Raw genomic sequence first — 24,093 nt, forward strand, 5'->3', positions numbered from 1 at the left:
TCATCCCAACAACCTCTTATTATGAAAAAAATATTAAAATTATTTATTTAAATTATGAACAGTCGGTTACAATTAATGAAAGTAGAAATAACTTAATAGAAGTGAGAAAAAAATAAGTTATAAAAAAAATTAATAAAAATTATAAGGGGTCGGATGTAAAATTTTTTTAATTTAAAAACCTACCTGGATCCGCAGTTTTTTAAAAAATAAAAATTTAATATTAAAAAAATAATAGGGCCTTTTTTTTAAAAAAAAATTTTAATATTAAAAAAAATACAGTGAACCGTTAATTTAAAAAAATAATAAAAAATATATAAAAAACGCATTTCCGTAAATAATTACTTAAATACGTAATTTGAGAAATAATTAAAAAATTGTAATATTTTAATCAATATTTTAATCCCTCTCTTTTCATGCCCTAGGCATTTTTTTCAATGCTCCAGAGTTTTATTATAATTTATTATTATAAATTATTTATTTTATAAAAAAACACTGTAGCCACGAATATTCTAGCAGCAATTTGACCAAACAAAAAGATAATCAATTATTGAGCACCCCATCATGCTACACGTATATGTCAAATCCCAAGATGATGCATTAATTAAATGCCTACGTTAACCACCAAATCTAAGAGAGAAAGAAGAAGAAGAAGAAGAAGAAGAGAAGAAGAAAGATGGGATCCATTGCAGGACAAGATGAACATGAGAAGAAACCTCATGCCGTGTGCATCCCTTATCCAGCACAAGGCCACATAACCCCCATGCTCAAGCTTGCCAAGCTCCTCCACTCCAATGGCTTTCACATTACTTTCATCAACTCTGAATACAATCACAAACGTCTCCTCAATTCCAGAGGTCCGTCTTCTCTTGATGGTCTCCATGACTTCCAATACAAGACCATCCCTGATGGTCTCCCTCCTTCCCATTTTGAGGCCACCCAAGACATCCCTTCTTTGTGCCACTCCACCATGACCACTTGCTTGCCATTCTTTCGCCAACTTCTTATTGATCTCATGCATCCACGTACCGATTCTGGCGTCCCTCCGGTTACATGCATCATCGCCGACGGCGTCATGAGCTTCACTCTTGATGCTGCTGTGGAGTTGGGCATCCCTGAGTTCTTGTTCTGGACTACAAGTGCTTGTGGCTTCATGTGTTATCTTCACTATCACCTTCTCATTGCCAAGTCCTTGGCTCCTCTTAAATGTATGTACTCTGCTTTTTATCCTTTTTTTTCATTTATTCCAAGGCATTTCATTCCTCTGTTTTATACCATTATTGTCCGTCTGTCCAATTTGGTTTCTTTTCAAAATGTAAAAATAAAAATATACTCTTATATTAGCTAGTACTGTGTGATGTTTGTAGCTATGGAGGATATCAGCAATGGATATCTGGAAACACCAGTGGAGTGGATTCCAGGGATGAAGAACATGCGTTTAAGGGACTTCCCTAGCTTCATTAGAACAACTAACAGAGAGGACATAATGATAAACTTTGCACTGCATGAGACTTCTAGAGTTTGCATGGCAAAAGGGATAATTCTCAACACGTTCTCAGACCTAGAGCATGAAGTACTTGATGCAATGTCAAGCATGGCCAACGTTCCTCCAGTGTATACTATTGGTCCACTGTGTTTGATGTCCAAACTCTTGATTCCTCAAGATAGTCCATTGGCTGCCATGGATTCAAACTTGTGGGTAGAGGAGAAGAAATGCTTGGAGTGGTTGGAAGGGAAGGAGAAAGGGTCAGTTGTGTATGTGAACTTTGGCAGTATTACAGTGATGACAAGCCAGCAATTGGTGGAGTTTGCGTGGGGTTTGTGTAACAGTAACAAAGAGTTCTTGTGGATCATAAGGCCTGATCTTGTTAGAGGTGACAATGCAGTGCTACCAGAAGAGTTTTTGATGAAAACCAAAGAAAGGAGCATGTTAGCAAGTTGGTGTTCACAAGAGGATGTGTTAAAGCATCCATCAGTCGGAGGGTTTCTAACACACTGTGGTTGGAACTCAACTATGGAGACAATGTGTGGAGGTGTGCCAGTGATTTGTTGGCCATTTTTTGCTGAACAGCAGACTAATTGCAAATACTTGTGTGGTGAATGGGGGATTGGTACGGAGATTGATAATAATGTTAAGAGAGATGAAGTTGAGCTTTTGATTAGAGAATTGGTGGATGGTGAGAAGGGGAAAGAGATGAAGACGAAGGTTTTGGAGTGGAAGACACTTGCAGAGAAAGCAACATGTCATGGGGGATCTTCTTTCATTAACTTTCAGAGATTGGTCAAGCAGATGCTAGCTTCTCCCGAGGGAAACCACTGATTGGTGTCTTCTTTAAATCGTTTGTTATGTAGTGAATGTGCCAGTTGCCAACTTGCAGTTTGTTTGGGTGGTCCAAAGGTCAGTTACATGTCAAAACGATGAGATTGGCATTGTTAGCTGGTTTCTTTCTTGGCTTTTATTATTTTCCGTTAAATAAGGATGGGGATGAATTAATAATTTTCGGTTTAATTACTATATAGGTCCCTGTAATTGTGTACTTGCTACCCTTTTAGTCCTTGCAATTATTTTAGATACAATTAAGTCCTCATATTTAGTCGAGTTGGGTCATTCTAGTCAGCGGTATAGATGGGCAAGTGTAAATTACAAGGACTTAATTATACCTAAAAATATTGGCAATGGACTAGAACGACCCAACTTGACTAAATATAAGGACTTAATTGTACTTAAAAGTATTAGAAGGACTAAAAAGACAGAAAGTACACAATTATAGGGACTTGTACGGTAATTAAACCATAATTTTATTACTCAGGCGTTAATAATATATTAAAAAAAATAAGTATTCCGTGTAATGAATTAGTAATTAAATACACCACTACACATATTGTACACACACTAGACTATGATATATTACACATACTGTACACACTAGACTATGATATATTATGCATATAAAGAGGGTTTTTTTTTTCTCTTTTGACATACACGGCAAGTGTCACCCCACAAAAAGGTTATTAGGAAATAAATAAATATAATAATGTACTAAATATTGTAGTTTATTGACCTCTTAAAATTCATTAATTTTGCCAAACGTCACATATAACGATTAGAGTCTTATTACGTGCATGCCCAAAAGATTTTTAAAAATTAAACCGAGCTAATAAAACTACTTACCATGCAATTTTAGTAAAGAGAAATGATATTCTTCCACATGAGACCCAATGAATATTAATGTTATATTATTTCTACAGTATTTGCATAGTATTGTTAACACAAGAATTCAGCTATGAATTTATTTATTCGTCATTCAAATAACAATCTATTGCACTAAGTAGTAGGTGTTCATATAAAGTGTTTTATATAAATGTGAGCCCCGCCCCTCAATCAAATCCTAGCCATTGCTTTTATTTTTAATCCTAGCCGTTGGTTTTACTTTCAATCCTAGCCGTTGGTTTTTGTTTTCTAGTTTTAAAATCCTAGCCGTCTCTTCACCTCATTTTTTTTAGTTTTGAAACCCTAGCCGACTCTTCACCTTCTTCGGTTTAAGATCATTGTTAAAAAAAAGGGTGAGAGAGAGACTTGCCTCATCTCTTCCTCTCCCTATTTGCTGGTGGTGTCGGTGGCTAGGATGGGAGAAGGGTCATGTCGTCACGGATTTCATTTTACTGTTATTTTTTAAGTAAGGTTCTGAGTTATTTTTGTTTTTGCTCTTTCTTATGCTTGTTTGTGACGTGCTACTAGTTAGGGTTAGGGTTTGGTGAGAATTGATTTGATTTTAATTTGAGGATAAAATTCTGAAATTTTCTGTTAGCATAGTAGAGATCCCTAATTTATTTGGAAGATCTGGAGACAGAATATGGAAGGGACCAGAAAAGAAAAATTGTAGATTGAGGTCTTGTTTAGCTTGCTGACAAATTTCAAAATTTTTGGAGTAGTATTCTGTAAATTATAAATTTTTAGATGCAGGTGGCACGGACAGGATCTCTGTTCAGACCTTGAGCCGGTTTTGATCAATTTCATAGTTGTTAGTTTAGATTTATATTTATATAAGAAAGTTATAGAGGACTATTTTATCTTTGACTCTGCAAAATTTCAGAATTTTTAGCTATGTAACTTGTGAGATATGATCATATCTCTATAGGTGTGCTCAATAATATTTCTGCAGAAAACATAAAGATTGCTTAGAAAATTTGATGGCCTTGTACATGAAATTTGGAGAAGAGTAACATAACAAAGTTAAAGAGTAAGGGGTTTGATATAGTATCAGATTAATTGCACTTTGTACTATCTCAAGCTCACTACAAAATCAAAACTAGTCTTATATCACCTAAGAAGAGAAAAGACAAGCTCGAGCTTTTCGATAATGAAGCCACGTATTACACAATATGTTAGTTTCAAGATTTTTTGAGAATATGTTTAATGTATAAATTGCTTCTGAGATATATATATATATATAATTTGTATTTAAATTAAAATTAGATTAAATGATTTTTTATATAAATATTGGTTTAATCTTTGATTACGTAATTTTATATAATTAGTAATCAGTCAGTATTGACTATATGGCAACATGATATTTCCAATTAGAGTAATGCTACATAGAACGAAAACCCCACACGAAACCAGCCACACGAATGATGTGGCTGGTGACGTGTATTTTTTTTTAAATTTAAAAAAAATTAAAAAGAGAAGAGAGCCACACGTGATCTCTCTTCTCTGTCTCGTTTCTCTCTCTCTCTCTCTCTCTCTCTCTCTCTCTCTCTCGTTTGGGTGTATACTCCCGGCCGATCTTGGTCTCCCCCGCTCCCGGCCGCCGTCTGTCTCCTTGCTCCCGGCCGCCGTCTGTCTCCTTGCTCCCGGCCGCCGTCGGTCTCCCGCTCCCGGCCGCCGTTTGTCTCCCCCGCTCCCGGCCCCAGTTCGTCTCCCCCGTTCCCGGCCCCCTGCCTGCTCCCCGATCCCCGGCCCCGTCCCGGCCGCCGCTTCCCTCCCCCGCTCCCGGCCCCCGTCCCGGCCGCCGTTTCCCGGCCCCGTCCCGGCTACGGCTTCCTCCTCAACTCCTGGCCGTAATTTCCTACTTGATTTGTTCAAATCCCGCCATAGAATTGAGATTAAAAAAAAATTTTAAAAAAATAATCCATACTTAATTCTATTAGCACTGGGATAAAATTAAATTGAATTTATCTTTATTTTCAAAATTAATAGTTTACACATTTAATTAATTGTGGATTATTTTTGTTTGTGTTACTTATGACGGATTCTTATGGCTAAATAATCCACTCCATTGCACTATAGTTATGAATGGATTTTTTTTCTTTGTTGGCAATATATATGAATTATTTTTGGAGTTATTTAGGCATCATCTTGATTTTTTTGGTTTTGGAGTTATTTAGGATTAGAAACCATTGCTTTGCTTCATGCTTTCTAAATATTTGTATAATTTGTTTTTAGACATATACCTAAAGCAAGAACATGGAAGAAGTGGTACTTGGGTGTGAGCAAGAAAAAGATAATGTAGAAGTTGGATGTTCAAGTTATGAAATACATGCCAAAGAAAAACCGGTAGAAAAGGATTTAGTTGAAAATATTCTGCCGGGGGCCGGTATGATCCTTGATTCTGAAGAAGAAGTTTATAATTTCTATGTTCAATATGCGCGGCGTGAAGGGTTTGGCATCACCAAAAAAAGCACGAGATTAGATGATGATGGAAAATTGAAATATTACACGCTAGCATGTGCAAGAGGTGGCAAAAGAATATCTACTTCTAAAAATTCCTTCAACCCAAGACTATCCGCCAAAGTAAATTGTTCGGCAAAGATTAATGTCATTGTTGGCAATGATGGACGATTTACCATTTCTAGTGTTAATTTGGAGCACAATCATGCACTTAGCCCACAAAAAGCTCGTTTCCAAAAGTGCAATAATTGATGCATATGTCAAAAGAATGCTTGAATTAAACTACCAAGCAGGAATAAGTTTGAGCAAAAATTTTCATTCCCTAGCAGTTGAAAGTGGGGGTTATGAAAATTTAACATGCATTGAAAAAGATTGTAGGAATTATATTGCGAAAGCAAGGCAATTTAGGCTTGGCGTTGGAGATGCCGTGGCACTTGGAAAATATTTTTCTCGCATGCAACAAAGAAATACAAAATTTTTCCATTTGATTGACATGGATGAAGAAGGTCGTATGAAAAATGTATTCTGGGCGGATGCGAGGTCTATAGCGGCTTATGAAGCTTTTGGTGATGTAATTTCCTTTGATACAACATACTTGACGAATAAGTATGACATGCCATTTGCTCCGTTTGTCGGTGTAAATCATCATGGGCAGACGGTATTGTTTGGGTGTGGTTTACTGTCCAGAGAGGATACAGAAACATATGTTTGGCTCTTCAAAACTTGGCTAGAGTGTATGTCAGGCAAGGCTCCTAAAGCAATTATTACAGATCAGTGTATGGCTATTCAAGGTGCAGTTCGATTGGTTTTTCCAAATTCACATCATCGCCTTTGCCTTTGGCATATCATGAAGAAGGTTCCCGAGAATCTTGGAGGTTTAAATGAATACAAAGCAATCAAGAAGATTTTGAAACATATCACGTATGAAGCAGTTGATTCTCAAGAGTTTGAAGACACATACTTGAAGATGATGGCGGACTATAAAATTGAGAAAAATGAATGGCTGAATTTGACATTAAATGCTCGTGTCAGTTGTTTGAGTTCAAGGGGATTATTTGTAGGCACATTTGCAAGGTGCTTATTGAAAAGAATATGAAAGACATTCCTTCTAGGTATATTTTACCACGATGGAGGAAAGACATCAAACGCATGCATATATATGTACAAAACTGTTACGATGACCCACAAACAAGTGAGGAGAAACTGCGGTACAATAAATTGTGCTCTCATTTTTCTAAAGACGCAGACCTTGGAGCGGAGTCAAATGACAAATACAACTTGTTGATGAAATATGTGGATGAGGCAATTGAGAAGTTGAATGACAACACAACTTGCAAGGAAAATTTTACACCTACGTTGTCGGAGGCGACTATTGTGCCACACCAACAATTTCTCACTCCTTTGAAGGTGCGGAGAAAGGGTCGTCCACCATCAAAGAGGAAGAAGTCGAAAGTTGAAGAAATAATAATTAGAAACAAAAAAAATGTATTTTTAAGTAGTATCATAATCATTACTTGTTTAGTTTTTGTTTTCGATGAACTTATTTTTTAGTGTATGACACCCGTGTTATTATTGGCAGAAGGCACAAACAAAGGGAGATGCATCATCTCAACAATTTGCGCCCAATGATCATTGCACACAAGAGAGCGTGGTAATTCTCTTTTAACTGTCATTAATGTCCAAATTACGATTTTCAATCATTTAATTTCAAATGATGATTTAATTGAACTATAATCTCTTTTCTTAGGTGAATTCAAATTCTATATCGATCAATCTGGACAAGCATCATAGTTCTTCTCTAGGTTTTACAAGCCATCCCAATGATTTCTGAGGTGAGTTGCACTGGGGTACAATTTACATTTTTGCTCAATACTTACTGATTAAGATTTTTGGTGTTGTGAATTTCTCATGTATTATCCATTTTAAATTTTTAGGGAATCGTATGGTGATGCAAGTTGCTTATATAACTCAAGGATTAATTTTTGTGTTCGTATTTGTGTTCATGTTCGTGGAGGAAAAACAAAAAAAATTGTGTTCATGTTCATGTTTAGTTGTTTGTGTTGCTTATGTTTGTTATTAAGATTTAATGTTTGTGTTCGTATTTGTATTCATGTTCGTGGAGGAAAAACAAAAAAATTTGTGTTCATGTTCAGTTGTTTGTGTTGCTTATGTTTGATGGAGAGATATTTTTGTGTTTGATTTTATAGTAAGGGAAAGTGTCCATGTTGTTTGATTTTGTAATGTTATTATTCTTGACCCTGCTGCAGAGTATCATGGCTTATGTTATAAGGTTTTTGTGTTGCTTAAGTTTGTTATCATGGCTTATCAGGGCATATGTGTTGTTTGATATTAAGATATATGTTGTTTGATTTTGTTATCATGGCTTATGTTTGTTATGTGTGTGTTGCTTATTATTCTCTAAGGCATACCAAAATACGAACAATTGGAAAACCTGCTCAACATTGATCAAAACCAAAAGAGCACCTGAGTTTTATCAGTTCAAAATATAACTGTAGAACTTCAATGGAATAAGATGGAAATAGAAATTCAAGCTAGAATTTAATTTCAACTCTAACAATAATATTACAAATTTCTCTGAATACGTACTTTTTATACTTAACTGAATCATACAAACCGTTCTGATTCATTTTCTACACTAATTATATTAAAACAGATATATTTGTTGCTTCTGCTTTCTCTTTTCGGCATCAGCTTCTGCTTTCTCTTTTTATATATAGCCAATGAACTCCAGCAGAGTAATCATACAAACTGTTGGAAGTGCTTCAATGACTGCATCAGCCAAATCTGAAATGAAGGCATGGTTTAATTAATGACATACAGTTCAAAAAAAGATGTTCAAACAAAACATGTGCAATAATATAATGATGCAGTGGTTGCCAGTAGAATGCAACTGGCTTAGCAGCTGACCATCCAGACTTCTTTATCATTCCTGTCATTTTAAGAAGAATATCTGAACCAACAAATAAATCAGAGAGAAAATCAGAGCATCAAACAAACAAAGTCATTGATGGGGGCACAATCAAACAAACAAACAAAATCAGAGCATCACACAAAGAAACAACCAAACAGGATAATATAACCTGCAAAAATCATTTTGATTGATTTGCCAATTTCCAAGTGTCTTATTATTGAAAATCTTGAATGCACAAACTGTTCAATCACTGAAAACTGAAGATAATAATGCAAAAGAGCTCCTCAAAACTATAATATCTCCACTCCAATTTTTCAATCCAAACTAGGTACTTCTCAAACTCCCATCCAACCCAAAGTAACCACACACCTAATAATGCCAATAAAAATTCAAAACCCACAACTCAAACATGCCTCTGAGTTCTATATATATATATATACACACACACAAATAGAACTAGCAAATCTGAAACTTTGTCAACAAGCCCAAGACCAGAATCAAAACCAAAGATAAAAGAAACAATTCCCAGCTGCTGATCATTCAACAGAACCAATCCAAGATGCAAAGATAGCTAGAAAACTAGATCAAAAACTTCATTAAAAAGAGAGAGGGAGAGAGAGAGAGAGAGAGAAAAGAAGGGAAAAAAAAAGTATGAGAGTGAGCATTGAAACCTTAAGCCTGTGATCCCCTCCAACGATCTTCATACTAGGGATATGCTCATCGTCATCAAGAAGCTCCAACCTTTCCATGCTGGTAGTCGCAGGGAGGCCAGACTTCAATCAAACACCTCAATGAGATCTAGTCCACCAATTCGCCCAAAAATCAATGAAAACCAAGTAGATAAAGATCAACTATGCAAGAAAGAATCAATTGCAAGAAGAAATAGTATTACATGTATCTAAGATAAATGCACTAATATCAAACTTTGAAATCAAGTTAGAATTCACCAAAGCAATAGGATAATGCTCTATAATTCATCAAAGGCTCTGATCATGCCCCATATTCTTTCGCATGGATAAACATGTATCAAGGACTGCAACTAAAGTTGCCACACCACCCAATCAATCCATATACTCTTTTAAAAGGCAAATCATCATGGCCACAAGTGTAATGCTATATAGAGCGAAAAAATCACACGAACCAGCCACATCGACAGAAACAAATACACGATGCAATAAAATGATTCATGCTGAATTTATATAAAATATCAAGTAATAGAATCAAAACAGAGGCTCAGATTCGACATACATGATTTTCTCCCATCCTTTCCCCTCCCTCTACAACAATAACAGTAGCGGTTGCCTACTAGGCCATCCAAGCTACTATGCCATCATTGTAGAGAAATGAGGGCAGGAGAGAAATTTAAGGCATCATCATTGCCTCTGTACTTGATTTCAAGGTGAGCCGAGCCATGCCCTAGCTTCTCGTGCACCACCGGACCGACCGCCGCTCTCTATCTCTTTTGTACCATTGACATGTGCCCTAGTTTCTCTTCAAAGCCAAACAAAAGAGAGCAGCGGCCGGGAGCGAGGGAGGGACGCGAAGGCCGGGAGCGGCGGCCGAGAGCGGAGGAGGGAAGCGGCGTCCGGGACGGGGGCCGGGAGCGGGGGAGAGAGACAGACTGGGGCCGGGAGCAGGGGAGACGAACGGCGGCTGGGAGCACAAACTCAAACGAGAGAGAGAGAGAGAGAGCCAAATGAGAGAGAGAAGAGAGATCATGGGGAGGAAGCGAAGGCCCGGAGCGGCGGCCGGTCGCGGGGGAGGAAAGAGGCGGCCGGTCGCGGGGGAACGAAGCGGTGGCCAATACACACGCAAGAGAGAGATACATTCTCTAGGGCAGGACTTCGCGATTGTGGCCTAGAGAAGAGAGAAGAGAGATCACGTGTGGCTCTTTTCTCTTTTTAATTTTTTTTTAAATTAAAAAAAAATACATGTCACCAGCCACATCATTCGTGTGGCTGGTTTCGTGTGAGGTTTTCGTTCTATGTAGCATTACTCTTCCAATTAAACGGGGAAGATACATACATGCTAGATAATTGAAATAATGGAGAAAACTCAAGGAATCCAAATATATTTATTAAATAATTAGAATACCTTTTTTTATTATTTAATTAATAAAAAAATAAAAATTTTAAATAATTATATCTTACATTGAGATACCCAATATGGCAGTATGGCTGATAATTAATGATGGGAGTACCTCCCTTGTCCAGTTGTCCTCCTCGATTGACATTTTAAGAACTACTTTTGTAATAAGCCACACTCAAATTATTGTTTTTGTCTGCATCAAAATCATTGTCCTTTTTGCTTATTCTTTTAATTAATACAAGAATAGACCTTTTTTTGGTCACAATCAATATGACTTTCTAAATAATGAAATTGTCCAGAACAATCAATAATTTCAATGATTAAATAAATTAAAATCTTATATTTTATATATTTTTTCTTTTGTGAGGAACCCAGCGGTACCTCGGGTCCCCTCATGTTGGGGAGGCGCGAGTTCGATTCTCATGAACCGCGCTCCCCGCTTTCCAGAGGATGAGGACGTGACGGTGATACACCTTCCCCACGTACGCCCCTGAGAGTTAGCGCTTGTCGCCCTACCTCAAAAAAAAAATAAAATAAAATAAATGTTGGCCAAAGGTATAAATACACTATTAACTGTAAACCCTAATTTTTTTTAATCTATTGAACAAGAGGATTCAAAAATAATTGTAATCAATCGAAATTTAAAAAAAAAATCACAAAATATGGAAGAATTTTACCCCTTTAAAAAGAGAAAAGTCAAAAACACAAGTTCATCATTAATTCTATTATTAATATGGAAGAATTTTATCCTTTTCAAGTTATTTTCTTTGCTATTGTTTGTTTTATTTTTTTGTGTGTGTGTGTTTTTTACAATAATATTGTGGTTTATCCCACTTTAATAAAAAAATCTACTATTAATAGAATAATAAAATTATACTTCTTTAATTTGTTAGAAAAAATGTTAAATAATAACTTTTTTTTCATCCTGTGAGTGTTGGTCTTTCTATCATTCCACACACGCACACATTCATGCTAAATTTTGGATATAAGTCATAATTTGAAAAAAAAAAAAAAAACTTACAATGTTGTTTCTATGTCAAAAGCATTCGAATTATTATGAATTAAATTCTTCATATATATATATATATATATGACCACTTTTCTATTAGAAAAATTAGTATTTGATTCCTCTCTCAAGTCATGAATCAAAGTAATCCTTTTCAACGGAAAGGTAAAAATAAATTACAAGCAATTAAAATAAACTTTCATGAATACGAAATTATATATATATATAAACTTAAATTATTATTCTATATAAACTTATAATTCCAAACTTTACAAAAAGACGACTCTCCTATCAACAAATTAAAATAGACTCCAGGTTGCTCCAACTAGTAGGAAAATGTTGTAGTTTCCAGATAAAGAGCGCTTTAACAAAGGAGAGAAATTGCAAGGAAGGGAATACACATTACATTTCGTTCATGTTATGATATATATATATCACAAAAACAAATTCCACAATAACTTAATTCATTTGCAATTTATTTTTAGGATAAAGGTGACAAGTGTTGCCCCATTAAAAGAGTTGTCAAAGAATGGATACGTATGATAGTGCAATAATTACCATGGTTTATCGACCATCTAAAAATTTATTAATCCGACTAGAAATTACATGAAGTAATGAAAGTCCTCTCACCTGCACATCCAAAAAAATTTTAAGAGCCAAACCAAGCTAATAAAATCCCCTTCACATGCAAGCTTAGGGTGTGTTTAGTTCACGGAATGTAAATAAAGGTAATGAGATTGAAAATAGTGAAAGTAATGAGAATGTAAATAAGGTGATAGGAATGGTAATTAAAGTTATGTTTGGTTGGAGATATAAATTATTGGGAATAGAGAAAGTGAAGAAGAGGATATGGTAGAATGACTTACCTACCCTTGGAGTAAAAATAATATTTATATATGCAATAGTAAGCTATGTGTAATTCTTATTTACAAAATATCATTATTAAATTTAATTATTATAATAAAATATTTGAAATAAATATCTTCGTTGAGTAATTTATTTATTTATTTAATTTTTATTATGTAAATTTTTTTATTTATTAAATATTATAGTAGGATTGTTATGTTAATTACTATAATTAAATATTAAAGTGAACATTTCGTTCTATTAAATTATTTTATTTAATAATATAACATAATATTAATCTTAGTTGATAGTTCCTAATAGCCTCCCCAACCGACATTTGGGCCTTGAAGATTGGTTTACCAAAACATATGAAATTACTTAATAGTCCCTCATGTGTATTTCCCTTCATATCCCCATCATATGCATAATATTAATCGTGCTTAGGTGATTATTTTTTATAATCTTAATTTATATAATAATAGCAAGAAACACATTCTAGTTCAAAGAAACACAAAATATTTAAGATATTCTTATAACTATATATCTATTGGTTCTTTCTAAATTTTTGGTATTAAAATAAAATTCTATAGTTTATTAGTTTTTTTTTTAAAAATGTTCAATAAATAAAATGAAAACCGTACCCCGTTTCACATTCCAATTTTGGCCAATTAGGTATTTTCCATTTCTCGATCTTGAGCTCATTCGTTCTCTCTGATCGAACTTCTCCATGGCTTGATTGTTGTTTATGATGTGGAATTTAGATCATTTTCATGCATGGATTCATGAAGCACCACCACACCACAAAGGTTTTTTTTCCTAACCCCTCTTTGAATCCCTAATCATTTTCCCTAAGCTCATCAAGAGCATATGCTAGGCCTCATTGAAACTCTAGATCTAATTTCTTCTACCCAATTGACGATCTAGCAAGGCAGCAATGCACCAACCCACAAATCGCGGCTGCTGGTTGATGAGTTGCAAAGAGACATATAGGGCTTCGGATGGGGATCCTGTCGTGTGGGTTCTGTTCTTACATTTAGGTCTTCGCCGTTGAGTGCTACTACCCCAATCGCCAACAAGTTATCACCACTTCACTTCCCGAACGACGTCCCTCTAGTGGTCGAGAAGAAGATATCAAGTCCGGAGCAAAGGGGGAGAACTCCGAAGACGAATAATAAAGCCTGATCTATCTTCTTTCTTTTTTGATACCCTTAGATTCCATGTTCATCGAGAACGAAGGTTCATATTAGGTAACTTTTTTAACCTTTTCCCCCAAACAAAAGCATTCAGTTCCTGGCGTTAGAAAATCACTTGCAACACGAGACTATGCTAGATGTTTTTTTTTTAATTTGAAAGGTATTGAAATTTTTAGAATTTTGTAATGAAGACCAAACTCGGTAGTCCATTCAGCAATTTTTTAACTTTTATTCATTTGTAATTTTTTAAAAATATATTTATTTGTGAACTGAAATTACTAAATTTTATTTATTATTGGTTGCAATGTTACAATTAAATTTTGGAAATTAGTTTAGGAAACAAAGTTTGAGTAGTGGGAGTCAATTGAGGGATTTTTTAAAAATCATTATTCATTTGTAAACTATATATTCTATTTTGCTTATATATTTTTTTCAATTCCATTTTTTTATTAAATGTTAATATTCCTTATTGTTGTTCATAAATGTATAGATATAAAAATAATTTTGTATATATATATATATATATATATATATATATATTGTTTGTTTTATGATTTTTTTTTTGGGTTTTGGTTTTTAAACTAATAATATCCAACACTCCTTTAATTGAAAAAAAAAACTATTCTATTAATTGAACAATTATTCAATTTTGCAATCCCATTTAGATTACAAGAAGACAAGTTACAAATTCAAACAAGAACACATTTAAACAAGTTACAAATTCAAACAATAGCACAAGTTGAAAATTCAAATATAACACTTCTGGACTTGGTTGATAATATAAACCAAATGAGTTATTTCAAAATTAATGAATTTTGAAAAAAAAAAAATTGGCCTTATAAAGGTTGTTTATGAGGCAGTGCAAGAAAAAATCATTGGAACCAACTCAAAAGAACACTCATTTCTCTAATTCCAGTGTATTTATAATTTCCCTCTCACATTTGTTTGTAAAGCTCATTATGACTATGCCACACCCTCTACCCTACAAATGAAAAACAAAGTGGGTGTTTTTGATATTTAATCATGGTATGAAATAGCTAGATCCATTCTTGGTATTTGAGCTTCATTTCTTGGTCTTTGGCCATTATATGTTATAACACAATATATGTTATTCATTGCTCTCATCCAATCAAGAAGACAATTGGGTGGAGATCTACAAATTAATCATCGGGATCCAAGATTTTAGGGTTTGTTAGCTACTGGCAGGATTGGAGTGCTATTTTTATCATCGAGATCCAAAATTCTTGGGTTTGTTAGCTTTTGGCTGGATTGGTATAAAAAATCTACTCTTCTTTTAAGAAAATCTACTCTTATTTTGGATTTTTTTTTCATAATTTTAACATTTTAAATTATATTTTTTGTTAAAAATTGTACTGATTTAAAACAAATCTACTCTTCTTTTAAGAAAATCGGACAAAACATAATGAATATTTTTGACTAAACATAGAAAACAAAATAATTTAAAAAATTATCTAAAGAAGAACAACACAAGCAACCATCTCTCTCTCTCTATATATATATATGCATTTCTAATGTAGTAGTGTCTATCCCAAAAACAAAATATATATATATATATATATATATATAGAACCCATCATCTAGGGACGTCCCTAGATTTCAAATCTAGGGATGTCTATAGTAGCCATCGGATGAAAATCTGACGGCTTTTATCATTATGAACAGTAGAAACCGCGTTCTACAGTGTTGTGCAGTGATCATGAACAGTAAAAAGGTGTACATTGTTTATATAATCAATCAACCATCGGATGATGATCCAACGGCTTAGATTTAAAAACATCCCTAGATTTGAAATCTAGGGACGTCCCTAGATGATGTTTTCCCATATATATATATATATATATATATATATATATATATATATATATAACACCTGATAGAAATAGAGTAATCTTGCCACACAATAATCAGTCTCCTTGATCAGACGTGGTAACACTCTAACAAAAAATACATATCATCAGCTTAATTTCCTTGCGATTCCAAGATCCTCTTTTGCTCATCCTTCCTTATTATTATTGTTCAATTGGCAACCAGTAGCAATAAAAACATATCATACTTGTAGCTTGAATTTATCTTTCCTTATTATAATTTAATGCAATTTGTAGTGTTAGTAAAGAAAAACAAAAGAAAGAGAATGAGAACATCCAAATTCAAGACAATTTGTGTTTTTTTGCGGTAGTAACCTAGGAAAGAAAAAGAGTTACCAAGATGTTGCCGTTGATCTTGGCAAAGAACTGGTATGGCTTCATTTTACTTAATTTTAATTGCTTTTTTCATCACTCTCTCTTTCTTTCCATCATTTTTTCTCTATTATTGTTCTTATAATCATATAGCCTACTCATGTATGTATGCTCAACTATAAATATGTGAAATAACCTTGCAAATCCCTTCAGGTGATGAAAAACATTAATTTAGTATATGGAGGAGGCAATATTGGATTAATGGGTTTGATATCTCAAACTGTCTTTGATGGTGGGCATGGTTTATTTTAAAAAAAAACATTATTGAAAGGCCATTTGTTTTACAAAAAACTTAAGATATTAACATTTTTTCCCCATATACTTAGTATCATTCCCAAAGATCTAATGGATAAGGAGGTATGAAAAAATTTATTAAATTTTATGACAAACTATTCAAAACTCAAACCACAAATACCAATGCCTATTTAGTAATATATTGTTTTTTGAATTTGTTCTGGCGTCACTATAAGAGAAATAACACTAGTTACAGATATGCACCCAAAAAAAAGCAAAGATGACTAGCAATTCTAATGCCTTTATTTCTATGACTGGTTAGTACGTAACCTGCATTTCATATTTATTATATGCACACTAACATTGTTTTAGTTTATTATCATTCTTTTATCATTCGTCATGCACAAAAATAAAAAAAAATCCTCTCACAATTCATTATATTTTTATTTTCTTGAAATAAAATAACCAAAATACAAAAAAATAGACAAATTAATCTCAATTGGAATTGTTATGCAGGAGGTTATGTCACTCTTGAGGAACTTTTTGAAGTGATTACTTGGGCACAATTAGGCATACATAACAAGCTGGTAATTCAATGGCAATTGTACACATACATAATGGAAATTATGAACAAATCATGACATACTTATTTTTTGTTTTAGGTTGGATTACTGAATATTGATGGCTACTACAACTCATTGCTTTCTTTTAATGACCAAGCTATAGAAGAAGGTTTCATCAACCCAAGTGCACGACATATCATTGTCTCCGCTTCAAATGCAAAGGAGCTTATTGAGAAACTCGAAATAATATTTAAATGCTGAAAACAATATTTACTAAATGTTACTTTCTTAACAATTATTATTGATATTTAAGAATTGTACTACAATTACAGGACTACTATAGATATCATGAAGAAATTCCACTGAAACTAAATTCAAACTTTGAGCAGCTCGACCACTCCCAAGATAATGAAATTTCTACTTAATTAGAAAGATTTAATAAAAAAACAACATTTTCATCAAAATTTTCCGGTGAAGAACGTCAAACTATGTTTGTAACGTCCTGTTCTAAGAAATGTTGGTTTGCGTAGCAAACAACTAATGTTTTTGTTTAGCGTGTTAAAAAAATGCATGTTAAAAAAAACATTTATATACAAAAAAAAAATGTCAACAAACCTTACAACTAAACCTTCTTTGTCATATCGACATAACACACTAGGAAAACCTTTAAAATACAAAATTTACTACAAATGCAGAATTAATCTGACACTAAATTATTATATGCATGAATTAATAGACAATATTTTTTACAAAAAACACTTTCACTAATACATCTTTTTTAACAGGTTGAAAATATACTACAGATGAGAATTGAGACACAAAAAAAAAAATACTTATAAACAATGCTTAAAAAAATAGAGAAACATCTCGACATGAATATAAACAATTCTGATGCATACAACACATATTGAGAATCTAATCTAACACTAAATTATTCTATGCATTAGTTAGTATAGAATAAATTTTTTTATATCATCTCAAATAACATCTTCACATGACTTACTTAGAAAAACTTTCTCTAATACATTGTTCTTTCACAGGTCAAAAATACTTCTAGTCATAAGAAGGGAGAAAAAGGATCAACACCAAACCATCATCAAATCCATGGAGTTGACTCATCAGATAACAATGCCGGGAAGTCTCTCAAATCCAGCTCATTTCCCAAAATCCTATCTTTAGTAATCCTGATCGACCTCAACCTTGTTGTTACCATGGATGATGACATTTGATGAGCTTACAATATTCATATATTTCATATTAATTTGTACACTCAATTGGCATGTATTAGAATCATATTGTGAAATTCGATGCTAAATACAGAGTGTTTTGTATTAAACAGGCTTGGCGCAGTGCTTAAAGACGAGTGAGAGCTAAAGAAAGCATTCTAGACCCAAAACGATGAGTTTGGAGCTCTCTTGGCATCATTATATTAAGGACAGGGCAAACTGGGTAGCTTACGACCAGCTTACGGTCGTCCTTACGCCCATAAGTCAATTCTAGAAGACCTTTGTAGGCATGCTTATGCTCGTAAGGAGGATTCAGAGCCAAGTGATCAAAAGATGTTACAGGCAAGGCTTATGCCTGTAAAGACCATCCAGAGAAGCTTATGACTACATAATACACCCATAAGAGCGGTCGCAAGAAATAGAACAATGAAGCTTATGGGCAAGTGCTTACGGCTGTAAGCTACCGCAATAAAAGCAGATAACCTTATAGACAGGGATTACGGCCGTAAGTCATCCCGTAAGGCTAGCGATAATCTTCCTCAGCTCCCTTATGGCATAGTTCTTAGCCTATTAATAGCCCATTAGCAGTCGGGTATAAATGGAACTTATGAGAATTTCTAGGGTATTCTCTATCATATCTTTCTATTTTTTGGGGGCTATTTTTGGAGGTGAGGTCGAGGAAGAAAAAGACTGAATCTCTAGCACTTCAGGAGAGATTTGGAGAGGGATTTGGTCCTACATTCAAGGGGATTGATGATTGTAGTCGTCAAGTTCATATTGACAACATGCGTGGAAGCTTCTTCGATGACTCTTCATCCTAGGGATTGAAAGGGGGGTTTTCATGGATCTCATGTTTTTCTCTATTCTTTGTAACTTGAATGATTGACCTTCATTAATAGAGGGCTAATTTGTAGATGTCTGGGCATAGTTGAACTCTAGAGTTTATTTTTATCGACTTTGGTTGTTGGATCTTTGATGTATTAATTGATTCTTTATTTTCAATTATATCTATTTGAGTCTAATTGTGTGATTGAATACTTGGCTACTAATGAGGTGAAAACCCTATCTATCATACCTGTATTGCTACATGGCGAGAAAATTTTTTCACCTAGCATAGACTTGTTACAATTTGAGAAAATAGTGGGTACACCTCTGCTTAGGATATCTAGGAGACTTTGTCTCCCATAATAATTCAGAGTGGATTGATGATAATTTCCGAGCTCTTTGCAATAATGTGGAGTGGATTTTTAGGAGAAATCGCATTTCTATTCTGTATTCGGATTATGGATAATCTCTCTTCAGGGGGAGATTATCTACTTAAGAGATTATCATGAGTCTAGAGTAAGGTTTCATAGAATGTTAATGCGACTATGTGGATTTATGTATCAGCTCTACACCTATTCAGTTACACTTTGCCTGAGAAATCAAGGATTTGTATAATTCTGAAAACCTATCTGGTTTAACAGGATTGCATGTTTAAACAACTATTATTCTGTGATTCATAACCCTAGAGAGATGCATGCCCGGACATCGCTTTCTTCCTTGATTTTTCCCATCTTATTTCTCGTATTTTCTTGTTTTCATTTGCTCTTGTTCACACACAAATCACTTCACTATTCATGCTATTTTTCAAATCTAAAGTCATTACTAGTACTCACTTTTTTCCCTGTGGACCGACACTCTGCACTTAAGCACAATTTATTACACAATCAGCACATACACTTGCGTCCCTATCAACGTTGAACACTCCACTGTCTCTGATGCACATCCATAATGACAACCATGAGTGGAGTGGAGTTTTTTACTTTTTCCCCTCTTTTTCCCGCTTGTTTGGAGTTGGGGATGAGAAATTGAACAACTTTTTACTGTGTTTAATTCAAGTGGTTTTGTTTGCTAATATTATGATAATAATCTTTGAAGTAATTATTAAATTGAGTAAATATGAATGACATCTCAGTTAAATTGAGTAACTCTTCCAAACTTAAGAATATAAATCAAGTGGGTGAATCCCTCACAACTCAACTTTTCTACCATGAAAGAAAAAAAAATTATGTTGTAATTTATTCATGTATGAAAAAATCCTTATTAAATATATGGTTTTTTTTCAAACTTACTGTATATATTCTAACCAATATAAATTATCAGCAAATGAAATATTTATTATATTTTGAAAATATTTTTTAAAATTAAAAAGGGAAAAAATAAATTAAAAAATTGAATAAATAAAATAACATAAAAATTGAAAATGCATTCGCAATTGAAAATCAAATTACTTTCATATATAAACCTGTAACATCAACACGGGTCTTCCACACTAGTTATACTTAACTATATAAATCATATAATATTGTTGGTATTATTATTATTATTATTATTATAAAAAATTCATAATGTTATTGTTCATTTAAGTTATTATTTTTAAATTTTCAATTTAAATATATTATGATTCTAACTTAATAATTAATTAATTTAATTATGATAATTAATTTTCAGTTTTTATTAAAAACAACAAGAAATATCCCATTACACTTTGGTTATGACATTATCTCACACATATACTTCAACTTCAACTATTTGTCACATTAATTAATAATTTAAACATCCTACCTACTCATAAAGATTCCAATCATAAGCACACCTTAAAATGAATCAACTTTCAAAATGCAAAACACCATCCCTTCAAACTTTCTAAAAATAAAAAATTCCTTGCATAGATTAGTTCATCATTCCACAAAGAGAGAGAGAGAGAGAGAGAGAGAGAGAGAGAGACAAAAAGGAGAAATAGATAACAAATACATTGCTCAACACACAATAGTTCAAAATAACAAGTGATTGCCATAATAAACCCACAAAAAAAAAATAGCTATAACAAGTGATGTGCATGACAAACACAAACAAACACACCACAAAATATAAACCCCCAACTTGACATGTTTCCATTTCTTAAAATGATCTCAATTTCTTTCATCATCATTGCTTGAAAGACCTAAAAAATCATCAAGTATAAAAAAAACAAAATAAAACAAAATAAAACAAAACAAAACAACTTGACAAATAAGAAAGCAAACATAACATGAAAATAAGCACAATATATGCAATATCAAGTCTAAATTAAACCAAGCTTCAAATACATAGTTTTATATAAGCAATTACAAATTAAGTCAAAGTTTATCACTCAAGTAGATAATTGATGTCAATATATATATGTCCCTCCTAATAATTGAACCAAGCATCAAATGCAATTCCAATTTGGAAACTTTTGGTATAAAAAAAAAAAATCAACTTCAATGGACTTTCAGGCAAAGCAATTACAACCTATCAATTTTCAGTTAAGTCTAAATTAAATATTCCAACACAATTACAATCGTTGTTCATCAACACAATTCAGCTTGATTTTTTATTTTTTATTTTTATCATATGGAGTGCAATATGGAAATAAGACCAAGTAATGCACATACTGCTTCTATGGACAATATGTTACAATGGAGCCAGTGGCAATTGCTAGATTCTATACTTTGTGCGCAATTTTATTCAAGCTGAATTCTATAGAAGCACTACGGTTGAAGACAGAAGCTAATATTGAAGGTTATAAAGTCTACCTTAATAAGCACCCCACTTACTTGCAACCTCAATGACAAAAGCAAAGTTTCAAGTGATAAAAAAAAACTTCGTTGATGTTGGAGTTCCACCACTAGATTTCGACTACTGAAGTTTGACCACAACAAAAGTAAAACAGAGAAAAGGAATTGTGTGGAGTTACACACCGACGCTGTTGCCACCGCTTGGAGAAAAGATTTCAGGCAATGCATTTGGAGAATGATAATTGATTAATGGGTTGGTTTTGATGGGCAGTAAGTGTTTTTTTTTATAAAAAAAATGGGGTAGAAGAGACATTTCACATGGGGTAATGGACATTACACCCATTATTAGGGGTAATTTCCATTACCCTACCTATGGGACAATTGAATACCTTTGAAAGGTATTCATTACATAAGATGGATACCCAAACATGGGTATCCATCATTGCAGGTAATGGATAGTAAAGTGTTTTTTTAATAAAAAAAAATGGGGTATAAGAGATATTTCACATGGGGTAATGGGCATTACCCTGCCTATAGGACAATTGAATACCTTTGAAAGGTATTCATTACATGAAATGGATACCCAAACATGGGTATCCATCATTGCAGGTAATGGATAGTAAAGTGCTTTTTTATTAAAAAAAAATGGGGTAGAAAAGACATTTCACATGGGGTAATGGCCATTACCCTGCCTATGGGACAATTGAATACCTTTGTAAGGTATTCATTACATAAGATGGATATCCAAACATGGGTATCTACTTTACGCACACTTTATAAACCCTAGAGTTCAACCAATCTCAAACATCTACAAATTAGCCCTCCATTAATAGAAGGCAAGCATTCAAGATACAAATAATAAAGGAAAGCATGAGAGCCATGAAAACCCCTTCTCAATCATGTTGATGAAGAATGCCCTAGGTAAGCTTCCACACACTCTGCCAAGATGAGCTTGACGGCTATTATCTACAATCCCCTTGAATGTAGACTTATCCCCCTTGAAATCGCTAAGTAGGTGCTGGAGATTCACCGTTTATCTTCCTCAACCTCACCTCCAAAAATCACTCCCAAAGAATAGAAAATAGAATAGATGATTATGCTCAAAGGGCAAAGCGCCAAGATTGGTAGAAGGCTAGAGCAATGTAGAAGAGTGATTGGAACCAGATTAAGAACGGTTCAACTGAACAAACAAGATCTTTGACAGTAAGTGATGAGTGCACTTTTTTTACATATTAATGTTCATATCCTAAATTCATCATTTTGTTTGTTCTCAAGTTTACCTTTATACATGACCAGTGCTATTACGGGTATTTTTGTTATATGTGCAGACCATCAAAAGAAGAAATTGTTATCGGACGCAAAATATTATTTTTGGGAGGACCCCGTCTTGTACAAGTTTTACGCTGATCAAGTGATGCGGCGTTGTGTTTCACATGCTGAGGGATGGGAAATTCTGAGGCATTGATTCATTATTCACTAGAGATTAGTGTTAAGTGAGTCTTTTTAGTCCAGCCCCTGAGGTTCGCCAACCCTACCCCTTACGGGGTACTAATATGTTACTTGTGTGCGACCCGTGTTCTTGCGGAGAGCACATCAGTAAATATTGAGGGAGAGCAGTTGGACATTATGGCTGATCAAGGGTCTCGGCATAGGACTCTTTCAGATTATGCTCGCGCCACTCTTAACGGTTCTCAATCAAGTATAGTACGCCCACCAGTTACCACAAACATTTTTGAGCTTAAACTTGCATTTATACAGATGGTTCAGAATTTAGTATAGTTCCATGGATTACTAGATGAGGATCCTAACAGTCATATTAGGGGTTTCTTAAAGTAGGTAACGCCATTAGGTCTTTCAGCTCTTCCTTGAGCATCTATCACAAATTGGGAACAGTTGGCTGGAGCGTTCTTGGCCCATCATTTCCCTCCAAGAAGAATGACTAAGTTGCGTCAAGAGATTATAGCTTATGCATAGCTGGACACTGAATCGTTATTCAAGGCATGGGAGAGTTTAAAGACTTGTCAAGAAAGTGTTTGCATCATAATCTCCCTGAGTGGATAGAAGTTTAGATTTTCCATCAAGGCCTCAATCAGAGTACCTAACAGCTTATTGATTCAATAGCGGGAGGATCGCTTATCAGTAAGACCCCAAATACAACCAAGCAGTTGATCGAGGAAATAGCCATGAATAATTATCAATGGAATTTGAGAGGAAAATTAGTAGTAAAGCTAGTTAGGATAATCAAAGTTAGTAAAGTCACAACACTAGCAGCCCAGGTAGAAGCCTTAAGCCAAAAGATTGATAATTTATCTACTCATAAGTCAGCTATAGTCATGCTGTGTGACATGTGTGGGGGAGGACATGCCTCGACAGATTGTTCCATTGTTGGAGTGGAGCAAGGACCACCTGAATAGGTATATTTCATTGTTAGTGTCTTCCAACAACAAGGGAACTCCTACAGTGGCACATATAACCCAAAATTTCGGAATCACACCAAT

At 34.0% G+C, this 24,093-nt stretch overlaps 1 protein-coding gene across 1 annotated transcript; it reads left to right on the top strand.

Annotated features, from left to right (window-relative positions):
- Nucleotides 1–574: 574 nt before the first annotated feature.
- LOC120283920 (7-deoxyloganetin glucosyltransferase-like) lies at nucleotides 575–2,506 on the top strand. Its single transcript, XM_039290721.1, has 2 exons — nucleotides 575–1,205; nucleotides 1,365–2,506. Exons 1-2 carry the CDS (start codon nucleotides 674–676, stop codon nucleotides 2,315–2,317), a joined length of 1,485 nt encoding a protein of 494 aa, XP_039146655.1. The 5' UTR covers nucleotides 575–673; the 3' UTR covers nucleotides 2,318–2,506.
- Nucleotides 2,507–24,093: the final 21,587 nt, after the last annotated feature.

Source organism: Dioscorea cayenensis, chromosome 19 (genome assembly GCF_009730915.1).
Source record: "Dioscorea cayenensis subsp. rotundata cultivar TDr96_F1 chromosome 19, TDr96_F1_v2_PseudoChromosome.rev07_lg8_w22 25.fasta, whole genome shotgun sequence".
Classification (NCBI taxonomy): domain Eukaryota; kingdom Viridiplantae; phylum Streptophyta; class Magnoliopsida; order Dioscoreales; family Dioscoreaceae; genus Dioscorea; species Dioscorea cayenensis.

What these genes read in the sequence shown, in the direction of transcription:
- LOC120283920 (XM_039290721.1), top strand. Translation starts at nt 674, where the DNA reads ATGGGATCCATTGCAGGACAAGATGAACATGAGAAGAAACCTCATGCC. An exon ending in GTCCTTGGCTCCTCTTAAAT is followed by an intron (nt 1,206 to 1,364) that starts GTATGTACTCTG and finishes TGATGTTTGTAG; the next exon opens with CTATGGAGGATATCAGCAAT.